Source organism: Scyliorhinus canicula, chromosome 29 (genome assembly GCF_902713615.1).
Source record: "Scyliorhinus canicula chromosome 29, sScyCan1.1, whole genome shotgun sequence".
Taxonomy (NCBI): domain Eukaryota; kingdom Metazoa; phylum Chordata; class Chondrichthyes; order Carcharhiniformes; family Scyliorhinidae; genus Scyliorhinus; species Scyliorhinus canicula.
In genome coordinates this window covers 11,168,778-11,193,899 of record NC_052174.1, presented here as the reverse complement: position 1 = coordinate 11,193,899, position 25,122 = coordinate 11,168,778, and the positions used below count along the sequence as shown (strand labels likewise).

The following is a 25,122-nucleotide window of genomic DNA, read 5'->3' as shown; positions in this document are numbered from 1 at the left end:
TATGATTTGCATAGCTGCCTGCCATTGGTGCAGAACACCGGCTTCCCATTGGCCCTGGTCGGTCATGTGCCTCTCAACCGATTGGTTGAGACCAGTCATGTGATGGCTCTCCGATTGGTCGAGAGGCTGAGTTAACCCCGCCTCCAGGGCGGGGTATAAATAGTCAGAACACCCGGCAGTCGTCCATTTTATTGTAGACAACCGCAGGGCTAAGTTCTAGCTTATTAAAGCCTAACATTTGTACAGCAACTCGTCTCTCGTGCAATTGATGGCTCATCAGATGGGTGGCCACCTCCTTTCCACCGGGGTACAGGGTGGCCCAGCTCTCCTCCACTGCGCCCAGCTGGGTTCAGCATCAGTGGACGGCTGTGCCTTGCTGCCATCGTTTGGCAGGAATGAGTGTGTGAGGGGAGTGGAGTGCTGACATGCGGCTGCAGCTTGTTAGCCTCTCGAGTGTCAACCCTGACCCTGGCAAAACCGCCTGCCATTGGAATCGGTCATGTTCCGCGATGCGCCAGTGCTAGATCATTAACGGTTGATGAATTGCTTTGGGATCGGCACCAATTTTGCTGTCGCAGATCACCACCGATTGTGTCCGGAGGGTGGGTCACTGGACAAGGGTGGGTCACATCTGAGCAAGAGCCAAGTTCAAGCAACAGGAAATGCGCAACAGCTGCAGAATATCTCTGAGCTCAGGTCTATTTTTGGGATGTGTGAATCAGTCGATCACCAGGAGTTGCTAAACTGAAATGAAATGAAAATGGCTTCTTGTCACGAGTAGGCTTCAAATGAAGTGACTGTGAAAAGCCCCTAGTCGCCACATTCCGGCGCCTGTCCGGGGAGGCTGGTCCGGGAATCGAACCGTGCTGCTGGCCTGCCTTGGTCTGCTTTCAAAGCCAGCGATTTAGCCCAGTGTGCTAAACCAGCCCCAAATAACCCTGAACTGCAAGATGTTTGAGTTCAGATGCGGGGTCAGAACCAGACAGAGATGCCCGGTAGAACCCCTGCAGTGCAGGAGGACGCCATTCGGCCCATCGGGACTGCCCCCACCCTCTGCAACAGCCCCCTACCCGTGCTCGCACCCCCCCCCCCCCCCCCCCCCCCGTCCACCCCACCCTGTCCCGCGCATCCCTGGACAATAAGGGGCAACTTAGCACAACCAATCCACCTAACTTGCACGTCTTTGGACTTGTGGGAGGAAACCGGAGCACCCGGAGGAAACTGACGCAGAGACGGGGGAGAATGTGCAGACTCCGCACAGACAGTGACCCAAGACCGGAAGTGAACCGACCTTTGTGATTTGCAGTAAATGCATTTGATTTTGCAACCTGCCATTGGCCACGCTATTGGGCAATAAATGCCTTCACAGGGGAATGACTGGTCATGATGAATTCCGAGAATGAAAAGCAATATATCCCCTGATTAGAAGCCCGTCCGAACCGATCAACTGGGCAGGAAGGATGGATTAACATTATCACGGAGAACTGGCCCTCAGGTCAGGCATCCTGAAATAAATTAATCTGAACAATATATCCCCTTGTGTGGTGCTCCGGCGAAGAATCCCGATCCTTGAGCGGACCACGGTTCTTTGAACATTCGCGACTCGAGCACAGTGATTGTTGCTGCCATGTTACTACGTGACTAGAAGTCTGAGATCAGTGAAAAATGAAAAAATGAAATGAAAATGGCTTATTGTCACGAGTAGGCTTCAAATGAAGTTACTGTGAAAAGCCCCTAGTCGCCACATTCCGGCGCCCTGTTCGGGGAGGCTGGTACGGGAATCGAACCGTGCTGCTGGCCTGCTTTGGTCTGCTTTCAATGCCAGTGATTTAGCCCAGTGAGCTAAACCAGCCCCAGTGCCAGCGAGATCTGTATAAGAAGGAGGTTTCACTGCCCTAACCTCGAGGAACAACAGCACGTGGAGGAAAAAGCTTTGAGCCTCCAGCTTGAAGGTGGAGTCTGATCTCTACTGGTACCCAGCTAGTGCGATTGGGTATTGACGCCCCTACACTTCCAATAGATAGGCATTCACAGTTAAAATCAATCTATGCTTGTAAACGTAAAATGGGCTCAGAGAGGAGTGAAAGCGTGTGAGACAGTGTACGAGAATCAGTACTTTAGCAATCTTAAGCATTTAATTTGTTTTACATTTTCCTGAATAAAGATGTGATTTAATTGAAAGATACAGTTGCTGCCTCTATCAATTGACTGGTGCAAGGGTCATGGTCAACAAAGGTCAAGGGTAAAATCAGTCTTTGTTGGAGATAGATCCCCTCACTCCCAGGCCGAGGTGGGTCAAGGTCCTTCTCCTAAGATTTGAAAGTCTGGGTTAAAATAGGCAGTGCCTGTTGGGACGAGGAAATCTGTTGTTAAGTTTTGTTTATGAAGAAATTAAATGTATGTAACAAATTTGAATATTATATAACTTATTCATGAAAGAGTAATTGCACCTCCTTAAGACCATAAGACCATAAGACATAGGAGTGGAAGTAAGGCCATTCGGCCCATCGAGTCCACTCCGCCATTCAATCATGGCTGATGGGCATTTCAACTCCACCTACCAGCATTCTCCCCGTAGCCCTTAATTCCTCGCGACATCAAGAATTTATCTATCTCTGCCTTGAAGCTATTTAGCGTCCCGGCCTCCTTGTAGCCATTTGTGTATGTGTGCATGTCAATCAAAATTGGAATAAACCAGTTTGGTTGGGAACTACCCCGTCTTTCAGGTGCTACCCCGTCTCTTCCGACCTGCAGAGATATCAATGTTCACGTAACATTCTCTGATTCGATGAAGTTATGTCAGGTGCAAATCGAGTTCTGCAATGATGGCTTCAAAATCATTGTTGGCTCCCGACCCCAAAATGTTGGCCGCGCCTCCTGATGAAAATACCGGGATTGGAACGTTCCTGCCAACTGTGGTCATTTGCGGAGGATCAGGAAGCTGCTTCAAACTGGGACATCGCCACCTCAGCCTGATGGGATATAACCCCAAGTTCACTTTGGATCTCTTTTTTTGACTGCGCATGCGCGGCTTGCGCATGCGCATAACGATCAGCACCGCGATATTTTTTAAACTGCGCATGCGCGGCTTCCGGTTCCGGCGCATGCGCAGACGCAATTTGTAGTTCTTTGCTTACCGGAGACTGCAAAATGTGCTCCGACGCCATTTTTTCGCGGATTTCAGCGATTTTTCTGTCCCATCTGGACTGGATTTCTAAAAGTTGTAAGTTACCTTCTCTTCCCGATTTGGACTGGGTTTCAGCATTTTGGCTTTGTGAGAAATTCTTGTTATTTCTTCTTTTTGATCTGTTCTTTTCATTCGCGATTTCTTGTTCTTTTCGTGATTTTTTAAGTTTTGCATCACTCAGTCTCTGTGCAGTTTGGACTCTGAGTATGTCTTGCTGTTCAAATTTCTCACAGTACTCTTCAAATTTGTTTAGTAACGTTTGTAAGCTGTTTCTGTCTTCATCTTTTGAGTATTTAAATCCATTATAAACTTTCCTATTTACAGGCCCTGCGGTGAGAATTGCTATTTTAATGTTGTCGGAGGCGTCTTGTACCTCATTAGCTACGAGATCCAAATCAAACATTTGTTTAAAACCTTTCCAGACACCTCTTACATTGCCAGTCAGGTCTAGCTGCTCTGGGTATCCAAGCCACAGCCTCGCATTAGCGATGTCTTCCAAAGTCAAATGTCCAGTAGGAGATTTCCATGCCATTTTGAGCTTTCTGTATCTGCCACTGAGTTGTCCTGTAGTAAGCGTCTGAAGCCACTCCTGGGTACCATGTGTTGTTACTCGTGTCTTAATAAAGCTCGTAGTCTCAAATGTGGAGAAGATGCTTTATTGTAAGTTCGTTCACTCTTCAGAGCTGTTTCCTAAGGTTACCTTCAGTGTTCCTAGCTGGAGTGGGTGTATCTGTGTTGCTCCAAGTTCTGCCCTCTGTGAAGTGTGTCCTCACTTCCTGTCCCCGTCTATTTATATGGCTCTCCCGTGCCCCCTCTAGTGTTTGCTCAGTTGTATTGCATCTAGTTAACTTGTGATCACCACATCCCCCTTTTTCTCTTTACATATTTTCTGTACATCGTTAAAGAAAATTGTACATCCTGTCCCGGTGTATTTATAGCTCTCCCTCTGGTGTTTGCTCAGTTGTTTTTGTATCTAGTAAATCTACGATTACCACAAGGGTTAGGTGGGGTTACTGGTTTACAGGGATAGGTTGGGGGGCATTAGCCTAGATGGGGAGCTCTCTCAGAGGGTAGACTCGATGGGCCAAACGGCCTTCTGTACTGTAGTTCCTCGATGATTCTGTTCTCGGGTAATGTGACGGCCCAGGATTTATTATCTGACAGAAAGGTATGACTTAACAAAGCAACATTGATCAACACAAACATCACCACTCCAAACCTCTCCCCACTCCTCCCCCCTCCCACCGTCCCCATTCCCAAAAAACAGGAAAATCAGCATGGGTGCGAAGATACGTTAAAAACGTAGCTCCCGCCAACAACCACCGACCCGACACCCGACACGGGTCCCAGTCCTCTGCGGACCCCTCCTGTCGCCACATGGGCCCCACCCCTCCCCCACCACCACCAGATAAACTCACCAGCGGACGCTCCCTTAAATCTGGCCAATCGAAGCCGAATGGACAGGCAAAGGCTGAGTTTATCATGACAGAGGAATCTGGTGCTGCCGGGGGGGGGGGGGGGGGGGGGGGGGGGTGGGGGGGTGGGGCGTCTGTCCCATGTGGCGACAGGAGGGGACCGCGGATCTCTCTCTCTGACTCTCTGAAGCCTTCACATCCTCCCTAAAGTCGGACTCCCAGCTCAGGACACAATACTCCAATTGGAGCCAAACCCAGTTTAACGCTCAACGTTCCACTGTAATTCACATTCTGCCGCAATCGGTCCACAGCTGATGCCATCTCCCTGGCCAACACTCATCCCTGGAGCATCTCGACAACAAGGACTCCTACATCAGACTCCTATTGATTGACTACAGCTCCGCCTTCAACACCATAATCCCAGCCAAACTCCAAAACCTAGGACTTGGCTCCTCCCTCCGCAAGTGGGCCCTCGACTTTCTGACCCACAGACCACAATCAGTAAGAACAAACAACAACTCCTCCTCCACAATAGTCCTCAATACCGGGGGGCCCGCAAGGCTGCGTAGTTAGCCCCCTACTCTACTCCCTGTACACACACGACTGCATGGCAAAATCTGGTTCCAACTCCATCTCCAAATTTGCTAACGACACGACCGTAGTGGGCCGGGTCTCGAATAACGACGAGCTGGTCATTGACTTCAGGAAGTAAAGGACTGTACACATGCCTGTCTGTATCAACGGGGCCGAGGTGGGAGGAAATAAACCACTTGTGACTCACTTTTTCCGGAGCTCCTCATTGACGCCAATACTCTCCTACTCTCAAAAATTAGTCTATATAAATCCACAGGGCCCATTGCCCCACACCCTGTGTGCCCTTTATTCCCTATTGTCCCTCCTTATTCTTCTGACCAAAATGTATAATTCTCATCATTGAACTGCTGCTGCCACTTGCCCGCCCATTCCTCCAGTCTGCCTCTGTCCTCTTGGAGTTCCTCACTGTCTTCCCCACACGTTTTATGCCGGACATTCCTCAAACTTACGCTCCAGTTCAGGTCAATTCACCTCTGCGCCCCACATTAGTCACGCCAATTCCGTGTAAACTCTCGGCCAACGTAGTGATGGACGTCACTCATTTACGCCGAAGATTTCAACATCTTTCAACGTTAATTTGCCTTTTGTGCGTTCGGTGGTTAGCTGTTCCTTGGGAGGAAGTTCGGAGGTCAGATCTGAGAAATGGAGAGGGGGTTGATGTGAAGAGAAGGTTTCCTTAGCGGGGGCAGATGCAAAAGTTGAGAAACAGGAAAGAGAAAAGCAGAACCTCTCGGTGTTTATCACTATCCTCACAGAGTGAGGAGAGGAGCAACAATGGACTCTGCCCTCCGCCTGATCCTTCTGTACCTCTCTATCGGTGAGTAAACCCTGTCTTATTTTCCAATTTCCTGCCCTGTCCCCAGGCCACATCCCACAACCTTCCCCCTCCAACCCGTCACCCACCAGCCCCTCCACAGGACACTGAATCCTGAGGAACATCCCAAAACTGCTCCTGGCTTTTCACCTTATCGAAGTTCGATCAAAGTGGCACCGATGTGATGCACACCCAGGTTGAAGATTAGATATGGGACGACCACATCAGCAGCAGCAAACGCAACTCTAACAAAGGAAATCTTCCCAAGGAGCTCACAGATCCATCTTCATAAAAGGGGGAGGAAGCCTAATCAGATAAGAGGTTGAGTAAGTCAACAAGTGGTGAAAGAGATTTGTGTTGACGTGGATATTGAGGAGGAGAGATAGAGAGGGAGAGGTGATGAGGATGAGGGAATGATCGACAAAGCTTAGGGCTGAGGGAGCTGAAGGTACAGCCCCTAATGTTGGATGGGAGGGTTACACAAGAGACCAGAGCTGGAGGAGAACTTGGAGATTTCTGAGACGTTACAGAGAGGTGGAGGGGGGGTGCGAGAGTTTTAGACGCGTTGGAGAAAAGGCAGTGAAAGATGCCTTGGAGAGTGCATCATCAGGAACGCCGAGATCTCGGAGGGCTGTAGGGTTGGAGCTGATAGAGAGAAAGGGAGGGGAGGGTATGATGGATGGAATGGGCAGCTTAACGATCCGGATGAAAGTTTCAAACAGGTGTTGGTGGAGTGAGAGCCAGTGTAGGTCAGCGAGCACGAGGGGTGGGGGGGATAGAGGATGAGCCGGTCTGGGAGTGGGACAGGTCACGGGGCGGTAGATTTGGGGGGAATCATTTGAGGAGTGTGGAGGGTGGAAAGTGAATAAGGAGGGATGGACGGGGAATGTTGAGGAAATCATTGGCGGGATTCACTGAGCTGCGGATTTTCAAAGTCAAAGACAGAAATTGAGACGGTGTCGAGAGATCTTCATTCCAGTCATGTGGGGGTTGTGGGAATGGTCAGTTTAACACTGCCGTGACCTGGTGTGGTATCTGTGATGGTGAAGAATGTGGGGGTGGGGATGGGATTTACTGACACAGACAGGGTGAGCAGGGAGCAAATTGTTGACCCGGGATTGAGCTACAAATTGAAATCTACTCGAGGGATTGCCAAGGGAATGTCCCTTTAAGAAAGGTTCTCCTCATATCATTTAGCATCAGTGATGTCATTGTGTGGGTGGAGCCGGGCTGTGGCTCTGTGACCTGTTTTTGCTTTCGCTTTCAGATTTGACTGCTGTGGACTGAGGGAGTAAAGAATTGTTTTGTTCCTGTCTTTTTATTTTCATTTCAAATATCTGTTCCAGTAAAAACCCATTCATTAGAGCTACCTGTTGTTTTGATAACTTAAGAGATACAGTTTGCTTTCTGGAAGGGTTTAAACCTACTGGTGAGACGGGGTCAGAATCTCAGGAAAAGCCCGTCTTATTCAAGTGAGAGTGTAGAGTAGTGGGCCACGCATGTGAAAAGGGGTCTTTGGTTCATGGAATTTTCTTTTTTGAATTGGAACAGTTAATGGGGAACTCATTAAGTGTTATATACAGATTACTGTCGCTGTGGGGCGTCTTTATGTCTGTAATTGATTTTCAAAAATCTTGCAGTGTGTTTATATCAAAATTATCTCAGTTCTGCAAGTAAAACTTATTTTGATAAAAGTTCAAGACTGTTCAATAACAGCTAAAGGGTAGGCTCGTGTGCTCATCTTAGCAAAGTTCAACATAAAACGTTATAGGTCAGGTAAACTCCATAATACACTTTGGAGGTTTAAACCCTGGACATACCAGGGTTCATATATCGAATAACAGATAGCCGGGGGTGAGTTACAGACTGGAATCTAATAGAGGGGTTCGGGGTGGTTTATATATAGAATAACAGATAGCCGGGAGTGAGTTACAGACTGGAATCTAATCGAGGTGTTTGGGGTGGTTTATATATAGAATAACAGATACCCGGGAGTGAGTCACAGACTGGAATCTAATCGAGGGGTTCAGGGTGGTTTATATGTAGAATAACAGATACCCGGCAGTGAGTTACAGACTGGAATCTAATCGAGGGGTTCGGGATGGTTTATATATAGAATAACAGATACGCGGGAGTGAGTTACAGACTGGAATCTAATCGAGGGGTTCAGGGTGGTTTATATATAGAATAACAGATACCTGGGAGTGCGTTACAGACTGGAATCTAATCGAGGTGTTGGGGTGGTTTATATATAGAATAACAGATACCCGTGAGTAAGTTACAGACAGGAATCTAATCAAGGGGTTCGGGGTGGTTTATACAGAATAACGGATACCCGGGAGTGAGTTACAGACTGGAATCTAATCGAGGGGTTCAGGGGTGGTTTATATATAGAATAACAGATACCCGTGAGTAAGTTACAGACAGGAATCTAATCGAGGGGTTCGGGGTGGTTTATACATAGAATAACAGATACCCGGGACTGAGTTACGGCTTGGAATCAAATCGAGGGGTTAGGGGTGGTTTATATATAGAATAACAGATACCCGGGAGTGAGTTACAGACAGGAATCTAATCGAGGGGTTCGGGGTGGTTTATACATAGAATAACAGATACCCGGGACTGAGTTACAGACTGGAATCTAATCGAGGGGTTAGGGGTGGTTTATATATAGAATAACAGATACCCGGGAGTGAGTTACAGACTGGAATCTAATCGAGGGGTTCGGGGTGGTTTATATATAGAATAACAGATACCCGGGAGTGAGTTACAGACTGGAATCTAATCGAGTCAGTTTGGGGGTTATTTCTGTATTTCTCTGTGAGCATTCTGGGGCTGGTTTATTATTGGATAAGTTTGACTCTTTTTCCTAATTGACTATTTTGTGTTTCCCTCTCCCTCAGTGATGGGAAATGGGAATGGTTTCAGAGTGACTCAGCCTCGCCTCCTGGTGGCTGTGGAAGGGAGTTCGGTCGATATCCCCTGTTCATTCACTTACCCAGAACGATACAATCCAGCAAAGATTTACATTTCCTGGAGAAGACGTGGATTTCACGGAGAATTTATATTTAACGTTTCAAAGGGTTACACTCACCCTGATTACCGAGGCCGGATTGAATACCTGGGACATCCATATAGAGATAGAACCGGAACCATCCGGATAAATCATCTGAAACAAAGTGATCAGAATCTGTATTTCTGTCGTGTGGAGATAACAGGATATGGAGCCGAGATGTGGCAAAGCATCTACGGGACACAGCTCAATGTACACGGTAAACGCTCCTCTCAATCTCTGCATTTCTCTCTCTATTGGACTCTCCATTTTTCCAGCTCTCACATTCGAGTTCAGCAATGCCTCATTTTTAAAAGAATTTATTTCAAATGTCCTCAAATCCAACCCTCCCTTTCTCAGTAATCTCCCCCACACTGCAGCGCATCGATATCTCCAAACCCCTCTGATTCCTCCCGTACTCCCCAGGGTCTCCCCACACTGACACTCCCCACACTGACACTCCCCCCCACACTGACACTCCCCCCCCACACTGACACTCCCCCCCACACTGACACTCCCCACCCACACTGACACTCCCCCCTCCACACTGACACTCCCCCCCCACACTGACACACCCCCCCACACTGACACTCCCCCCCACACTGACACTCCCTCCACACTGACACTCCCCCCCACACTGACACTCCCCCCCACACTGACACTCCCCACCCACACTGACACTCCCCCCCCCACACTGACACTCCCCCCCACACTGACACTCCCCCCCCACACTGACACTCCCCCCCACACTGACACTACCCCCCCACACTGACACTCCCCCCACACTGACACTCCCCCCCCACACTGACACTCCCCTCCACACTGACACTCCCCCCCCACACTGACACTCCCCCCCACACTGACACTCCCCACCCACACTGACACTCCCCCCCCCACACTGACACTCCCTCCACACTGACACTCCCCCCCCACACTGACACTCCCCCCCCACACTGACACTACCCCCCCACACTGACACTCCCCCCCACACTGACACTCCCCCCCACACTGACACTCCCCTCCACACTGACACTCCCCCCCACACTGACACTCCCCCCACACTGACACTCCCCCCACACTGACACTCCCCCCACACTGACACTCCCCCCCCACACTGACACTCCCCCCCACACTGACACTCCCCCACACACTGACACTCCCCCCCACACTGACACTCCCCCCACACTGACACTCCCCCCCACACTGACACTCCCCCCACACTGACACTCCCCCCACACTGACACTCCCCCCCACACTGACACTCCCCCCCACACTGACACTCCCCCCACACTGACACTCTCCCCCCCCACACTGACACTCCCCCCACACTGACACTACCCCCCACACTGACACTCCCCCCCACTGACACTCCCCCCCACACTGACACTCCCCCCCACACTCCCCCCCACACTGACACTCCCCCCACACTGACACTCCCCCCCACACTGACACTCCCCCCCACACTGACACTCCCCCCCCACACTGACACTCCCCCCCCACACTGACACTCCCCCCACACTGACACTCCCCCCCACACTGACACTCCCCCCACACTGACACTCCCCCCCACACTGACACTCCCCCCACACTGACACTCCCCCCACACTGACACTCCCCCCCCACACTGACACTCCCCCCCCACACTGACACTCCCCCCCCACACTGACACTCCCCCCCACTGACACTCCCCCTCCACACTGACACTCCCCCCACACCCTGACACTACCCCCCCCCCCACACTGACACTCCCCCCCACACTGACACTCCCCCCCCACACTGACACTCCCCCCCCCCCACTCTGACACTGTCCCTTTGCACAGCCGTCCGGCACTGCCAACCTGCAGGGTGGTCTTTGGGGAATGGCTGTCCCCCCACCCCCACCCTGAGTCCATTTCCCGTGTTTGTCGCTCCGCTCCCGGTTTTGTTCCGTGTTTCTGTTCCCACATCATTGCCGTGGATTCCTGTGTTTCACAGGGCCGAGACCGCCACCCACAACGGCCCCGTTAATCTCCTCAGCGACGGCAGCATCATCGCGGGACAGGGAGGCACGTGGAGACAAACTGCAGCCGGGAGTGATCCTCATCATCCGGTCCTCGCTCGCTCTCGCAATACTGGCCATCGGCTGGCTGATTGCCATCTATCTGATGAAGAGGCAGCAAGATCCCGGTAATCGGCCATCTCTGACTTCCTCCACCTTTCCTGTTCTATCCATAAACCAACGTTTTGTTTAAAAAGGCGAGTCAGGGTCCCCGGGGTCAAACCCAGGCCCCTCGCAGTGTCCAATCAGAGTCTCCGTATGACAACCTCCCGGATGTCATTACAACCTCGGTTCAAACACGGACAGAAGAGCTGAACTCCAGAGGTGAGGGCGCGTCACCGGCCTTGACATCAAGGCAGCATTTGGCCGAGTGTGACATCAAGGAGACCCCGGGAAGGTTGGGTCAATGGGAATCGGGGCCGGCGGGGGGGGGGGGGGGGGGAATCTCCCCACGGGTCGGTGTCAGACCCGGCCCACAGGAAGGGGCTTGTGACTCCCGCTCCCAGCCCCTCTGTGCAGGAGGCCCTCAGGGTAGGGGCCGTGGTTAATTCACCTCCAGCTGCTTCAGCTGTGACCTTCTCTCCAACGTGAGGTCAGGCGTGGGGATTGGTCGCCGATGGCCGCACAATGGTCAGCACCTCGGATCCTGATGGCGAAGCCACCGGCTGGCTGCACAACCTGGAGGGCATTCAGGCCTGGGCGGGCAAGTGGCAAATAATGTTCCGCACAAGTGTCAGCAATCACCACCTCTAATAAACCCGAGACTAACCATCTTCTCTTAACATTCAACAGCCTGTCCACGGCTAAATCCGCCCCCCCCCCTCGCCCCCCCTCCCCTCCCCCAGCTACTAATACCCTGGGTGTTACCATTGACCCGAATCTAATCTGAACCAGTCACAGTAACAATGTGGCTCCCAGGGCAGGTCAGAGGCCGGGAATCCTGCGGAGAGTAACTCATCTCCTGACCCCCCCCCCCCCCCCCCCCAACCCCCCTACCCAAAGCCTGTCCACCATCTACAAGCCACAAGTCAGGAGTGTGATGGGAAGGGCAGCACGGTGGCACAGTGGTTAGCCCTGTTGCCTCACGGCACCAAGGTCCCAGGTTCGATCCCGGCTCCGGGTCTCTGTCCGTGTGGAGTTTGCACATTCGCCCCGTGTTTTCGTGGGTTTTCGCCCCCACGACCCAAAAGATGCGCAGGATAGGTGATTTGGCCACGCTGAATTGCCCCTGGATTGGGAAAAAATAATTGGATGCTGTAAAGTTAATAAAAAAAGGAGTGTGATGGAATACTCTCCACTTCCCTGGATGAGCGCAGCTCCAACAACACTCGAGAAGCTCCACACCATCCAGGACAAAGCAGCCCCGCTTGATTGGCTCCCCATCCACAAACATTCACTCCCTCCCCCACCGACGCACAGCGGCAGCCGTGTGTACCGTCTACAAGATGCCCCGCAGCAACTCACCAAGGCTACTTCGAAAGAAGTTTCGAGACGAGAGTGTTCGACTATCAGCCAAGATAAGTGCTGCAGGCGTGTGGGAACCCCACCCCCTGCGTGTTCCCCTCCGAGTCACTCCCCCCCCCCCCCCCCCCCGACTGGGAAACATATCGGCCGTTCCTTCACTGTCGCTGGGTCAAAATGCTGGAACTCCCTCCCTAACAGCACAGTGGGAGTACCTACTCCACATGCATTGCAGTGGCTCAGAAAGGCTGGTCATGCACCTTTCGAAGCTCAATATGGGATGGGCAATAAATATTGGCCAAGCCAGCGATGCTCACAGTACACGAGTCAAAATTGTAACAATTCAGTGTCCATCCTTGTGAAATATTGGAATTCCTGGTTGCCGCCCAGTTCGGTTGACTTGGGATTTTCCCTCCTTTAATTTTGTATCCTCAATTTCAGATTCTCCCGATCAAAGGGTCAGGGAAGAGACCCAAAGGGAGACAAGTGGATCAAAGTGAAGTTACCGTGACTGATGTAAACAGTTGTATCTCCTGGTGAACTGGGCTCGACAAAACCACAGGAACGCACATTATCTGACAGCGGATCCACATCCCCAACAGGCCAGACTTTCCTCACCCAGCAGCTGCCTTCGCCCTTTGAAGTAGACACTGTAGACTGTTTGCTCCAGCACAGAATTTACACAGACTTGGTCAACATTCTGGAACTCACTCCCTAACAGCACTGAGGGTGTACCTACAACACATGGACTGCAGCGGTGCAAGAGGGCAACTCACCACCATCGTCATAGGGATGGGCAATGCAGGCCCAGCCGGTGATGCCCACATTCTGAGAAAGAATGTAAAGTCAGGCCCCGTTCACTCAGTGAATAAACTCTATTTGCTGCACACTTCTGTGGTCGAATAGCCTGTTTGCTGGGCAGCACGGTGGCACAGTGGTTAGCACTGCGGCCTCACGGCGCCAAGGACCCGGGTTCCATCCCGGCCCTGGGTCACTGTCCGTGTGGAGTTTGCACATTCTCCCCGTGTCTGCGTGGGTCTCACCCCCACAACCCAAAGATGTGCAGGGTAGGTGGATTGGCCACACTAAAAATGCCCCCTAATTAGAATTTCTTTTTTTAAGTAGCCTGTTTGCTGTTACATAAAGTCCAGGCCCAGGATCAGGTACTTCTCCTGTGTGAGGACCCCTTATTCCACAGCGCCACCCCGCCCCCTTCAATCATTCATGATCCCTTCCCATTTCCATATTCACCAGCCGATTCACCAAACAATCCCAATGTTGGCCATCTGCCTTGACACCAGCTACAGCAGGAAGAGGGACTGCAGCTGGTGTTAAAGCAGAGGCTCAGTGAGATTCTTCAGGACAATTAGTCACCAGAACAATCACTTGGTGCCGGGCGAGTGGCTGCAATGAGATTGTCACATTTACAAAACAATTCATCTCCGAAAACGATCAGGCCCACCGACAGCACCTGGCTGCCATTGCCGTGAGGAACATACACCGCGTAGGTCATTAATGCTTAGAGCGGCAACGATACAAATGCCGTGTTAGTTGGAACTGGCCCGTCTGGGTATCCCGCCTTGGCAGAGTGCCAATGTTATTGTAACGGCATTGTGAAATATTGTTAACCCGACAGGGCAATATGGCATTAGTTATTCAGAGCACCGTGCAGACCATGACACTGATTTCAGTGACTGCCTCATCCTCAGTAACATGTTCTCCGCATTGCACCATCGATGCCCGGTGACAGTTCATTCGTATTTGGGGAAAAGCTGAATGCTTGCCATTAAGATAAGCTGCTTAAGATCTTTCCCATTCTGTCGAAGAATCAAAAGAATTTTTCTTCCTTGGGTGTATGATATTATTCAATATAATTATTTTGCGCAAAGTGTGTAATCATATTTATTTTATCCACAATTTCATGGGATCGAAAGATCAAATGAGTGCCGAGCGACAAAGCGGAATTATTGAACAACATGGACCGTCATTGGCAGTGAGAAGTGTTGGAGCCCTCAGGTGTCTCTGTGCGGCACAACTGGGCTAAATTGCTGGCTTTGAAAGCAGACCGAAGCAGGCCAGCAGCACGGATCGATTCCCGTAACAGCCTCCTCGAACAGGTGCCGGAATGTGGCGACTAGGGGCATTTCACAGTAACTTGAAGCCTACTCGTGCCAATAAGCGATTTTCATTTCATTTCACTTCTTAATAAGTCAAACCACAAGGATTGAGGGCGAGATTCTCCCAAAACGGGAGAAATCGTAAAGCTGCCGTAAAACCCGGGCTAGCAGCCCGACGCCGTAGGCTCCGGCAAGACGGGCTTAACGAAAATCGTTAAGCCCGCTTGCCGGAGTTAGCGCCGGCTGACGCGTCATATGACGTCAGCCGCGCATGCGCAGTTTGGAAGACTCCAACCCGCGCATGCGCGGGTGACGTCATCGCGTATTTGCGCGAAACCCGCGCATGCGCGGGCCGGGTTGCCCCTCAGCCGCCCCGCGAATGGATACTGCGGGGCGGCGGAAGGACAAGTAGTGCGCGGGCATCGGGCCCGCTGCCCGCGATCGGTGCCCACCGATCGCGGGCCCATGGCACCCTTGGCACGGCCGTGGTACTGCCGTGCCAATCGGTGCCATGGTTATTAATAGCGAGTTTGTGACGCCGTTTTTACGAACGGCAAAACCAGGTGTGTTTGCCGTTCGTAAAAACGGCGGAAAGGGCTGGGACTTCGGCCCATCTAACAGCTGAGAATCGCTGCCGGCCGTAAAAAAAACGGCGGCAGCGATTCGGGTCGGGACTTCGGCAGGGGGGGGGGGTGGGAGAATAGCGGGAGGGCGGCAAAAATGTCGGGAAGGCCCTCCCGCTATTCTCCCACCCGTCGTGGGGGGCGGAGAATTTCGCCCTGAATGTTTCACAGCTGTATCTGTGTTTTCGTGATCCACAAGTCTGAAAACTCTGCTGCTTCTCCCTGCAACATATTTCCAATATGTGGAACACATTTTCACAATGTTACAACCATTCAAAAACCCAATAAAAATATGAAGATAGAGCGGGGTAATAAGTAAGTGCAGAAACAGGCAAGATCAAAGTCAATGGAAAAACACGTGAGAATCATATGCTGTGTAAAACTTGCTACTGATTAAGCCTGAGGTCATTATGCATTCCTGTCCAGGTAATTTCACCCACAAATTCTGCTCCATAACGTTCTTCAGCCACAAAACAAACAGAACTCTATCCGTGATTCCATCCTCGATTTGGAAGGTGATCGTGGATGAGAAAGGCCATCTAGCCGAGCTCGTCTCATCCATCAGAATGACACATGAAGAGATGTATTCGGAACAGGAGGAGGCCATTGAGCCCCTCGAGTAGTGAAGCTGAAATCAGAGATCCAGTGCTGAATTCTCTCAAGATAATTAATCACGGAGCAAGCAACCCTCATGAGAAAAGTGGCTCCAAAGAAATCACTACATTTCCAAAACCATGCAACTCTGTAGCTCATACAACCATACCATTCTGACTTCTCTGACATCAGGCCACAATATACCACAAAGGCTTCTGCCCCTTTGATGCTAATGATCCTCTCCCCCGCCAATCAGGCAACGACCAGCAGCTCAGGAAATCCGTACATTGAATCGTTACTCTGACATGATAAAAGAAACTTGTGATGTGGTCCAAAAACTGAGAACGGACTTCAAGAACTGGATTGTTTCCCCCCCCCCCCCCCCGGAGCTGTTATTGATACTGTCCAGGATTCTCAGTTGAGGAGGCAAAGTGTTCACACCGGGAGTGAATATTGTGCGATTCAGGTTTCCATTGGGGGCATTGTTCCTTCCGCGATTCGAGACATGCACATTGACCAGCTCTCTACCCGTGTGAATTTGAAGCAATTCACAGCCCAGTGGGCAGGGTAACCGCTGGGCTGGAATTAGCGAGAAAGTGGCTGACAAACTGGAGCTGTTTTTAAGCGCTGCACTCAACGCACATTCACTGCAGCCGCCAAGATGGATCCGAGAGGACCTGGCCCCAGGTTTCGGGAGTCTGAGGTGGAGCCCCAGCTCCCTGTCAGTGAGGAGAGGAGGGACACCCTCTTCCCCAGGGTGGGCCGCAGACTCAAGCCCGCCCTGCTGAACAGCGTCTGGGAGGAGGCGGCAGAGGCCGTCAGCGCTGCCAGCCTCACCTGGAGGAGACAGCTGGTGATGCTAACGAGTGTCTCCATGGTGACCGGGGGGTGGGGTGGAGCAGCTGAAAATGGTGGCTTGACTCCACATTCCCAAAGAGGCTTCGATCGGGGCCAATGCAGACATGTGTTCTCACCCACGGTCAGCCTACTGTCAGCCGTTACCATAGAGACTATCCCGGCCTAGCGACAATTTAATGTCTGTGGGTGTTGAGGCCTGAAAGCCAAGGCCATTGAAACGATAATCTGGAGCCTTGTCTCGAGCTTGTCCCACCTGTGGAGCGGCTGTGGCTCCTTAATTGTTCGATCCCCTTAACCTGCCTCCCTGAGGAAATTAAATGATTTCACCCCAAGCCTCAATAGTCTCACACAAATGTGTTCCATGATGTCAAAATTCTTCAATTGACCTTTGACCCATGCTAACAGATCTCAGCAGAATCGTGACCTGCGGGTCTTGAGCTGATTATTATTCGGGCGTCCCTTCAATCTGCCCGAAACTGCAGCCGTCGCCGCTTCCCACAATCCCTCTGACCCTTTCCCCGGGCAACTCCTCCATTTTCAGCCACGTTCACTTCCCACGTTCATTGCTTCCGTCAGCCCCCTCGACCACCCGCCCTCTCTTCTCTCTCTCCCCCCGCCCCCCATCCCCCGGGATCACCCTGGAGACTACCCTTATTTACGTTGTAATCCCAACCCCTTCTCAAACGTTGAGGCTGGAATTCTCCGGCCCTGTTCCCGATGGCGTGGGGTGGCTTCGACGGGAAACCCCGTTGACAAGCGGCGAGAGTCGAGAATCCCACCACCAGCGAACGCCGCTCCGGCGGGAAACACCTGGCTGGGAAACCGGAGAATCCGGCCCTTTATGTAGACGTCCCCGGGACTTTTGTGGATCCTGACCCTCCCCCTCATTGACTTTGAGCGACTTCCCTCCCCCCTCTCCACGGGACCGTCCAGCGCTCGCCTGTGACGTACCAAGGCTCACTTTGCAGGATGCCAACCTGTGCCATCTGCTGCCCGGTGCAGATCCACCAACCACCGGGGCCAACGTCTGTAAGCAGCTGACCCTGCCCACCGCCCTGTGCCCGCTCACCAAGCCGGGCACGAGCAGGCCGGTAAATTCCACCCTCTGCCTCGCTGCGATTCGACCCCGGGTCCCCACAGCATCACCCTGGCTCTCTGGATTGCGAACCCTGCCGTGGGGAGTCGGCGGCGCAGTGGAGCACGCGGAGGAAACCCACGCAGACACACGGGGGAGAACGTGCAAGCCCCGCGCAGACAGTGACCCAAGACGGGAAACGAACCCGGGATCCCGGCGCTGTGAAGCCACAGTGCTAACCACTGTGCTAACGTGCTGCCCTACCCTCGAGGTCCATGGCTGCAGAGCTAAACCTTGCGGTTGTTGGTGACAAAATGGAAAAATAATGTTTGATCTTCGAAACATTCCCAAACAAAGCCAGCGCGAAGACAAGGATCAATAATGTGTTTATTTGTCGGGTCAGAAACATCCATTAAATCCAGCCTCTGGCTTAGCAGTGAGGTTAGGCCTGATCAAGGAGTGAGCGGAGGCCTGAGTCAGATCTCCTCAAGCTCGGCTGCCACCAGGCAAACTTACATTTTATACTTCGAGGAATTTAGTCCATTGTTTATCAGTGATGGATTCTCCAGGTGGAATTGTTGATTTTAATTATTTGGGGCTTCAGAGGTTGCAATTATGTCAATAATGTAACTGAGGTGTTGTCCTGACTAGTCAATATTAATATTTACCTCAGGGCCCGAACTTCGAACTTCTCCTCCTCCTCCACCTGTCTGCTGACTCTGTCACGCTCGACCTCACCATCCTCCTCCAACACCCTCCCCCACTGGTGTCCAGCTGCTCCCCCCGGCTCCCATTCCCGGGCCAGATTTACATCCCTCTCCGCGACAGAACCCACTCCCCGCCCCCCCGCCCCACCCCCCCAAACCATCTCTCCAACTGGAGCCGGAGAATCACTTGCAATGGCTTCTCCTCCTGTTCCCTCACCTATAAGTTTGGTGTCCCCCGAGGACCGACCCTTGAACCCCCCCCTCCCCAATTTCTCACCGACACGCTGCCCCATTGGCCGCATCAGCCAAAAACAGGGCGTCAATTTTCACACCGACATTAACGACACCCAACTCTAACTCACAGACGTGTTGGGTACTCGGGATCTGTGGAGGCTGCGTTTCCCATAGCAGTAACATAGACAGGCTACCACCACTTGTAATAGTACAATTCTATTTTATTTAACTAAGAGCTGTTAAACATACTTGCACTGTGGGTCGACACCTCGGGCGCGATTCTCCGCAACGGCCGATGCCGGAGTGAAACTCGGAGTGTTTCATTCCGGCGTCGGAGGCTGCTCCTCGCCCCCTATTCTCCCCCCCCCCCCCCCCCAACCCCCCAGGAGGGGCTAGGAGCGGCACTGCGAGAAACTCGGCCACCGGGCCTTGACGCTTGCCAGCTCCAACCCGCGCATGCGCGGTTGCCGTCTTCCCCTCCGCTGCCCCGCAAGACGTGGCGGCTTGATCTTGCGGGGCGGCGGAGGGGAAAGAGCGCGTCTCTCAGAGACGCCGGCCCGACGATCGGTGGGCACCGATCACGGGCCAGTCACCTCACGAGCACGCCCCCGTGGTGCTCGATCCCCTCTCCGCCCCCCCACAGGCCCCACACCTACCTGCCGCGCGATGTTCACGTCGGCAGCGACCAGGTGTGGTTGCCGCCGGCGTGAACCCGTCGGGGTCATCAGGCCGCTTGGCCCATCCGGGCCGGAGAACCGCCGGTCACCGGGAAAAAAGGCGAGCGGCGATTCCCCGAGCGGCGTGTCGCCAAACGCGACCCGCCATTTTGGGGGGCGTGGGAGAATCGCAGGTGTGCCAAAGCGGCCCTCTCGCGATTCTCCCACCCGGCGTGGGGAGCGGAGAATTGCGCCCTATGGTTGATTGACTGAAGACCTATGCCTCACCTGACCAACCTATGCTGCTAGCACATGGTGGATGTTTGGTGTACTGATCACGGGCTCTGTCTGTCTCAGAGGCTGCATCCCAAATGAACGGGAAAAATAGTGCTCTCTGGCTTTATAGTGACCGTGCCCTAACTGGTGATTGGCTGCTGTGTTGTGTGTGTTGATTGGTCAGTCAGTGTGTGTCTCTGCACCATCATATACTGATGTGTCTATTATGACACTCACCACCACCTCTCTCCACTCCTTCTCTCTCTAAACTCTCATTGCCCCGAATTCAATATTGCCGACTGCTAACTGTGTCCTGTAAATGTTCAGAGGGCCTCTGGTGACGGGACAGCCCACCCAGGCCGCCCCCTCTGGACACCCCCATACCCCAGCGGTATCAGCCAGTGGATGGGCGTGGCCAAGCTCAATCAGGGGCCCACCAGGTGTTGGCCGCCCTCAGAAGCGCTGTCCCACGGCAGAGCAAGCGGCGAATCAGCAGAGCCCACCCTAAGCAGAGGGGCACCGGCCCCGCGGCCTTTGGAACCCTCCCTGGTTCTCCGCCCCTGTCAGGCCAGAGGCCTCACCAGTGACCCCCTCCACCCCTCAGGATCAGCAGCTGTCTCCTCTAGGTGAGGCTGGCTGCATTGACGGCCTCTGCCGCCTCCTCCCAGACGCTGTTCAGGAGGGTGGGCTTGAGTCTGCGGCCCACCCTGGGGAAGAGGGAGTCCCTCCTCTCCTCACTGACAGGGAGCTGAGGCTCCACCTCAGACTCCCGAAATCTGGGGCCAGGCCCTCTCTGATCCGTCTTGGTGGCTGCAGTGAGTGTGAGGTGAGTGGAGGGCTTAAAAACAGCTCCAGCTTATAGAAACATAGAATTTACAGTCCAGAAGGAGGCCATTCAGCCCATCGAGTCTGCACCGGCCCTTGGAACGAGCACCCTACTTGAAAATTGCTTATTGTCACGAGTAGGCTTCAAATGAAGTTACTGTAAAAAGCCCCTAGTCGCCACATTCCGGCGCCTATTCGGGGAGGCTGGTACGGGAATCGAACCGTGCTGCTGGCCTGCCTTGGTCTGCTTTCAAAGCCAGCGAATTAGCCCTGTGCTAAACAGCCCTTCGCCGCCGCCCTTTATCTCCGTAACCCCACTTAACCTTTCTGGACACGAAGGGTAATTTATCATGGCCAATCCACCTAACCTGCACATCTTTGGACTGTGGGAGGAAACCGGAGCACCCGGAGGAAACCCACGCACACACGGGGAGGATGTGCAGACTCCGCACAGACAGTGACCCAAGCCGGGAATCGAACCTGGGACCCTGGATCTGTGAAGCCACAGTGCTAACCACTGTGCTAGCGTGCTTGTCAGCCTCTTTCTCGCTAATTCCAGCCCAGCGATTACCCCTCCCGCTGGGCTGGTAATTGCATCAAATTCTCACGGGCAGAGAGCGGGTTAATTTGCACGTCCTGAATCGTGGAAGGAACAATGCCCCCAATGGAAACATGAATCGCACAATATTCACTCCCGGTGGGAACACTTTGCCTCCTCAACTGAGAATCCTGGACAGTATCAATAACAGCTCCGGGGGGAAAGGGGAAACAATCCAGTTCTTGAATTAATTCCGTATTCAGTTTTTGGACCATATAGCAATTTTCACTGGACACGTCAGAGTAACGATTCAATATACGGATTTCCTGGGGGGCTGATAGTTACCTGATTGGCAGGGGAGAGGGTCATTAACGTAAAAGGGGAAGAGGAACCTTTTGCCACGACCCAACTCACTTCAAGGTCAGTGAAGCACTTTCGAACTGTGCTCACTGGTATAACGTGGGAAATGTTATCAAAAGGCACAGCAGCCAAGAGGGGCTGATTGGCCTCCTCCTGTTCCCAACACATCTGTTCATGTATCATTTTGATGGATGAGATGAGCTCGGCTAGATGGCCTTTCTCATCCATAATTATGTTGTCAATCGAGGATGGAATCACGGTTGGAGTTCCAATTATATTTGTGTAAAGAACATTACGGAGCAGGATTTGTGGGTGAAATTGCCTGGACGGGAATGTGGAGTTAATCAGTGACCTGCTTGACGCTGCATATGATTCTCAAGAGTTTTTTCCACTGACTTTGGCCTTGTCTGTTTCTGCACCTACCTATTACCCCGCTCTATCTTCATATTTTTATTAGGTTTTTGAATGGTTGAGGTATTGTGATAATGTGACGCACATCAGATGTTGGAAATATGTTGTGGTGAGAAACAGCAGAGTCTTTAGACTTGCTGATCAAGAAAACACAGATACAGTTCTGAATATTCGATCCTTGTGGTCTGGTCTCTTGAGGAGTTGTGCGGCACAGAGACCCCTGAGGGCTCCAACACTTCTCACTGCCAATGACGGTCCATGTTGTTCAATGATTCCGCTTTGTCGCTCGGCACTCATTTGATCTTTCGACCCCATGAGATTGTGGATAAAATAAATACGATTACACACTTTGCACAAAATAATTATATTGAATAATATCATACACCCAAGCAAGAGAAAATCTTCTGATGCTTCGACAAAATGGGAAAGATCTTAAGCAGCTTATTTTAATCGCAAGCATTCAGCTTTTCCCCAAATACGAATGAACTGTCACCATGCACCGATGGTGCGATGCGGAGAACATGTTACTGAGGATGAGGCAGTCCCTGAAATCAGTGTCATGGTCTGTACGGTGCTCTGAATAACTAATGCCATATTGCCCTGTCGGGTTAACAATATTTCACAATGCCGTTACAATAACATTGGCACTCTGCCAAGGCGGGATACCCAGACGGGCCAGTTCCAACTAACATGGCATTGTATCGTTGCCGCTCTAAGCATTAATGACCTACACGGTGTACGTTTCTCACGCCGATGGCAGCCAGGTGCTGTCGGTGGGCGTGATCGTTTTCGGAGATGAATTGTTCTGTAAATGTGACAATCTCATTGCAGCCACTCGCCCGGCACCAAGTGATTGTTCTGGTGACTAATTGTCCTGAAGAATCTCACTGAGCCTCTGCTTTAACACCAGCTGCAGTCCCTCTTCCTGCTGTAGCTGGTGTCAAGGCAGATGGCCAACATTGGGATTGTTTGGTGAATCGGCTGGTGAATATGGAAATGGGAAGGGATCATGAATGATTGAAGAGGGCGGGGTGGCGCTGTGGAATAAGGGGCCCTCACACAGGAGAAGTACCTGATCCTGGGCCTGGACTTTATGTAACAGCCAACAGGCTACTTAAAAAAATAAATTCTAATTAGGGGGCATTTTTAGTGTGGCCAATCCACCTACCCTGCACATCTTTGGGTTGTGGGGGTGAGACCCACGCAGACACGGGGAGAATGTGCAAAATCCACACGGACAGTGACCCAGGGCCGGGATGGAACCCGGGTCCTCGGCGCCGTGAGGCCGCAGTGCTAACCACTGCGCCACCGTGCTGCCCAGCAAACAGGCTATTCGACCACAGAAGTGTGCAGCAAATAGAATTTATTCACTGAGTGAACGGGGCCTGACTTTACATTCTTTCTCAGAATGTGGGCATCACCGGCTGGGCCTGCATTGCCCATCCCTATGACGATGGTGGTGAGTTGCCCTCTTGCACCGCTGCAGTCCATGTGTTGTAGGTACACCCTCAGTGCTGTTAGGGAGTGAGTTCCAGAATGTTGACCAAGTCTGTGTAAATTCTGTGCTGGAGCAAACAGTCTACAGTGTCTACTTCAAAGGGCGAAGGCAGCTGCTGGGTGAGGAAAGTCTGGCCTGTTGGGGATGTGGATCCGCTGTGAGATAATGTGCGATCCTGTGGTTTTGTCGAGCCCAGTTCACCAGGAGATACAACTGTTTACATCAGTCACGGTAACTTCACTTTGATCCACTTGTCTCCCTTTGGGTCTCTTCCCTGACCCTTTGATCGGGAGAATCTGAAATTGAGGATACAAAATTAAAGGAGGAAAAATCCCAAGTCAACCGAACTGGGCGGCAATCAGGAATTCCAATATTTCGGAAGGATGGACACTGAATTGTTACAATTTTCACTCGTGTACTGTGAGCATCGCTGGCTTGGCCAATATTTATTGCCCATCCCATATTGAGCTTCGAAAGGTGCATGACCAGCCTTTCTGAGCCACTGCAATGCATGTGGAGTAGGTACTCCCACTGTGCTGTTAGGGAGGGGGTTCCAGCATTTTGCCCCAGCGACAGAGAAGGAACGGCCGATATATTTCCCAGTCGGGGGGGGGGGGGGGGGGTGAGTGACTCGGAGGGGAACACGCAGGGGGTGGGGTTCCCACACGCCTGCAGCACTTATCTTGGCTGATTGTCGAACACTCTCGTCTCGAAACTTCTTTCGAAGTAGCCTTGGTGAGTTGCTGCGGGGCATCTTGTAGACGGTACACACGGCTGCCACTGTGCGTCGGTGGTGGAGGGAGTGAATGTTTGTGGATGGGGAGCCAATCAAGCGGGGCTGCTTTGTCCTGGATGGTGTGGAGCTTCTTGAGTGTTGCTGGAGCTGCGCTCATCCAGGCAAGTGGAGAGTATTCCATCACACTCCTTTTTTAATCAAATTTAGAGTACCCGATTTTTTTTCCCAATTCAGGGGCAATTCAGCGTGGCCAAATCACCTATCCTGCACATCTTTCGGGTTGTGGGAGCAAAATCCACGCAAACACGGGATGTGCAAACACCACACAGACAGAGACCCGGAGCCGGGATCGAACCTGGGACCTTGGTGCCGTGAGGCAACAGGGCTAACCACTGTGCCACCGTGCTGCCCTTTCCATCAGACTCCTGACTTGTGGCTTGTAGATGGTGGACAGGCTTTGGGGAGGGGGGTTGGTGGGGGGGGGGGGGGGGGGGGGGGTCAGGAGGTGAGTTACTCTCCGCAGGATTCCCAGCCTCTGACCTGCTCCTGTAGCCACATTGTTACTGTGACTGGTTCAGTTTAGATTCTGGTCAATGGTAACACCCAGGGTATTAGTAGCTGGGGGAGGGGCGGGGGGAGGGGAGGGGGGGCGAGGGGGGGGGGGATTTAGCCGTGGACAGGCTGTTGAATGTTAAGAGAAGATGGTTAGTCTCGGGTTTATTAAAGGTGGTGATTGCCTGACACTTGTGCGGAACATTATTTGCCACTTGCCCGCCCAGGCCTGATGCCCTCCAGTTGTGCAGCCAGCCGGTGGCTTCGCCATCAGGATCCGAGGTGCTGACCATTGTGCGGCCATCGGCGACCAATCCCCACGCCTGACCTCACGTTGGAGAGAAGGTCACAGCTGAAGCAGCTGGAGGTGAATTAACCACGGCCCCTACCCTGAGGGCCTCCTGCACAGAGGGGCTGGGAGCGGGAGTCACAAGCCCCTTCCTGTGGGCCGGGTCTGACACCGACCCGTGGGGAGATTCCCCCCCCCCCCACCCCGCCGGC

General features: G+C 52.5%; 1 protein-coding gene across 1 annotated transcript; it reads left to right on the top strand.

Annotated features, from left to right (window-relative positions):
• The first annotated feature begins 5,970 nt into the window (after positions 1-5,970).
• On the top strand, positions 5,971-14,005 carry LOC119958316 (paired immunoglobulin-like type 2 receptor alpha). Its single transcript, XM_038786754.1, has 4 exons — positions 5,971-6,013; positions 8,914-9,282; positions 11,037-11,228; positions 13,003-14,005. Exons 1-4 carry the CDS (start codon positions 5,971-5,973, stop codon positions 13,059-13,061), a joined length of 663 nt encoding a protein of 220 aa, XP_038642682.1. The 3' UTR covers positions 13,062-14,005.
• Positions 14,006-25,122: the final 11,117 nt, after the last annotated feature.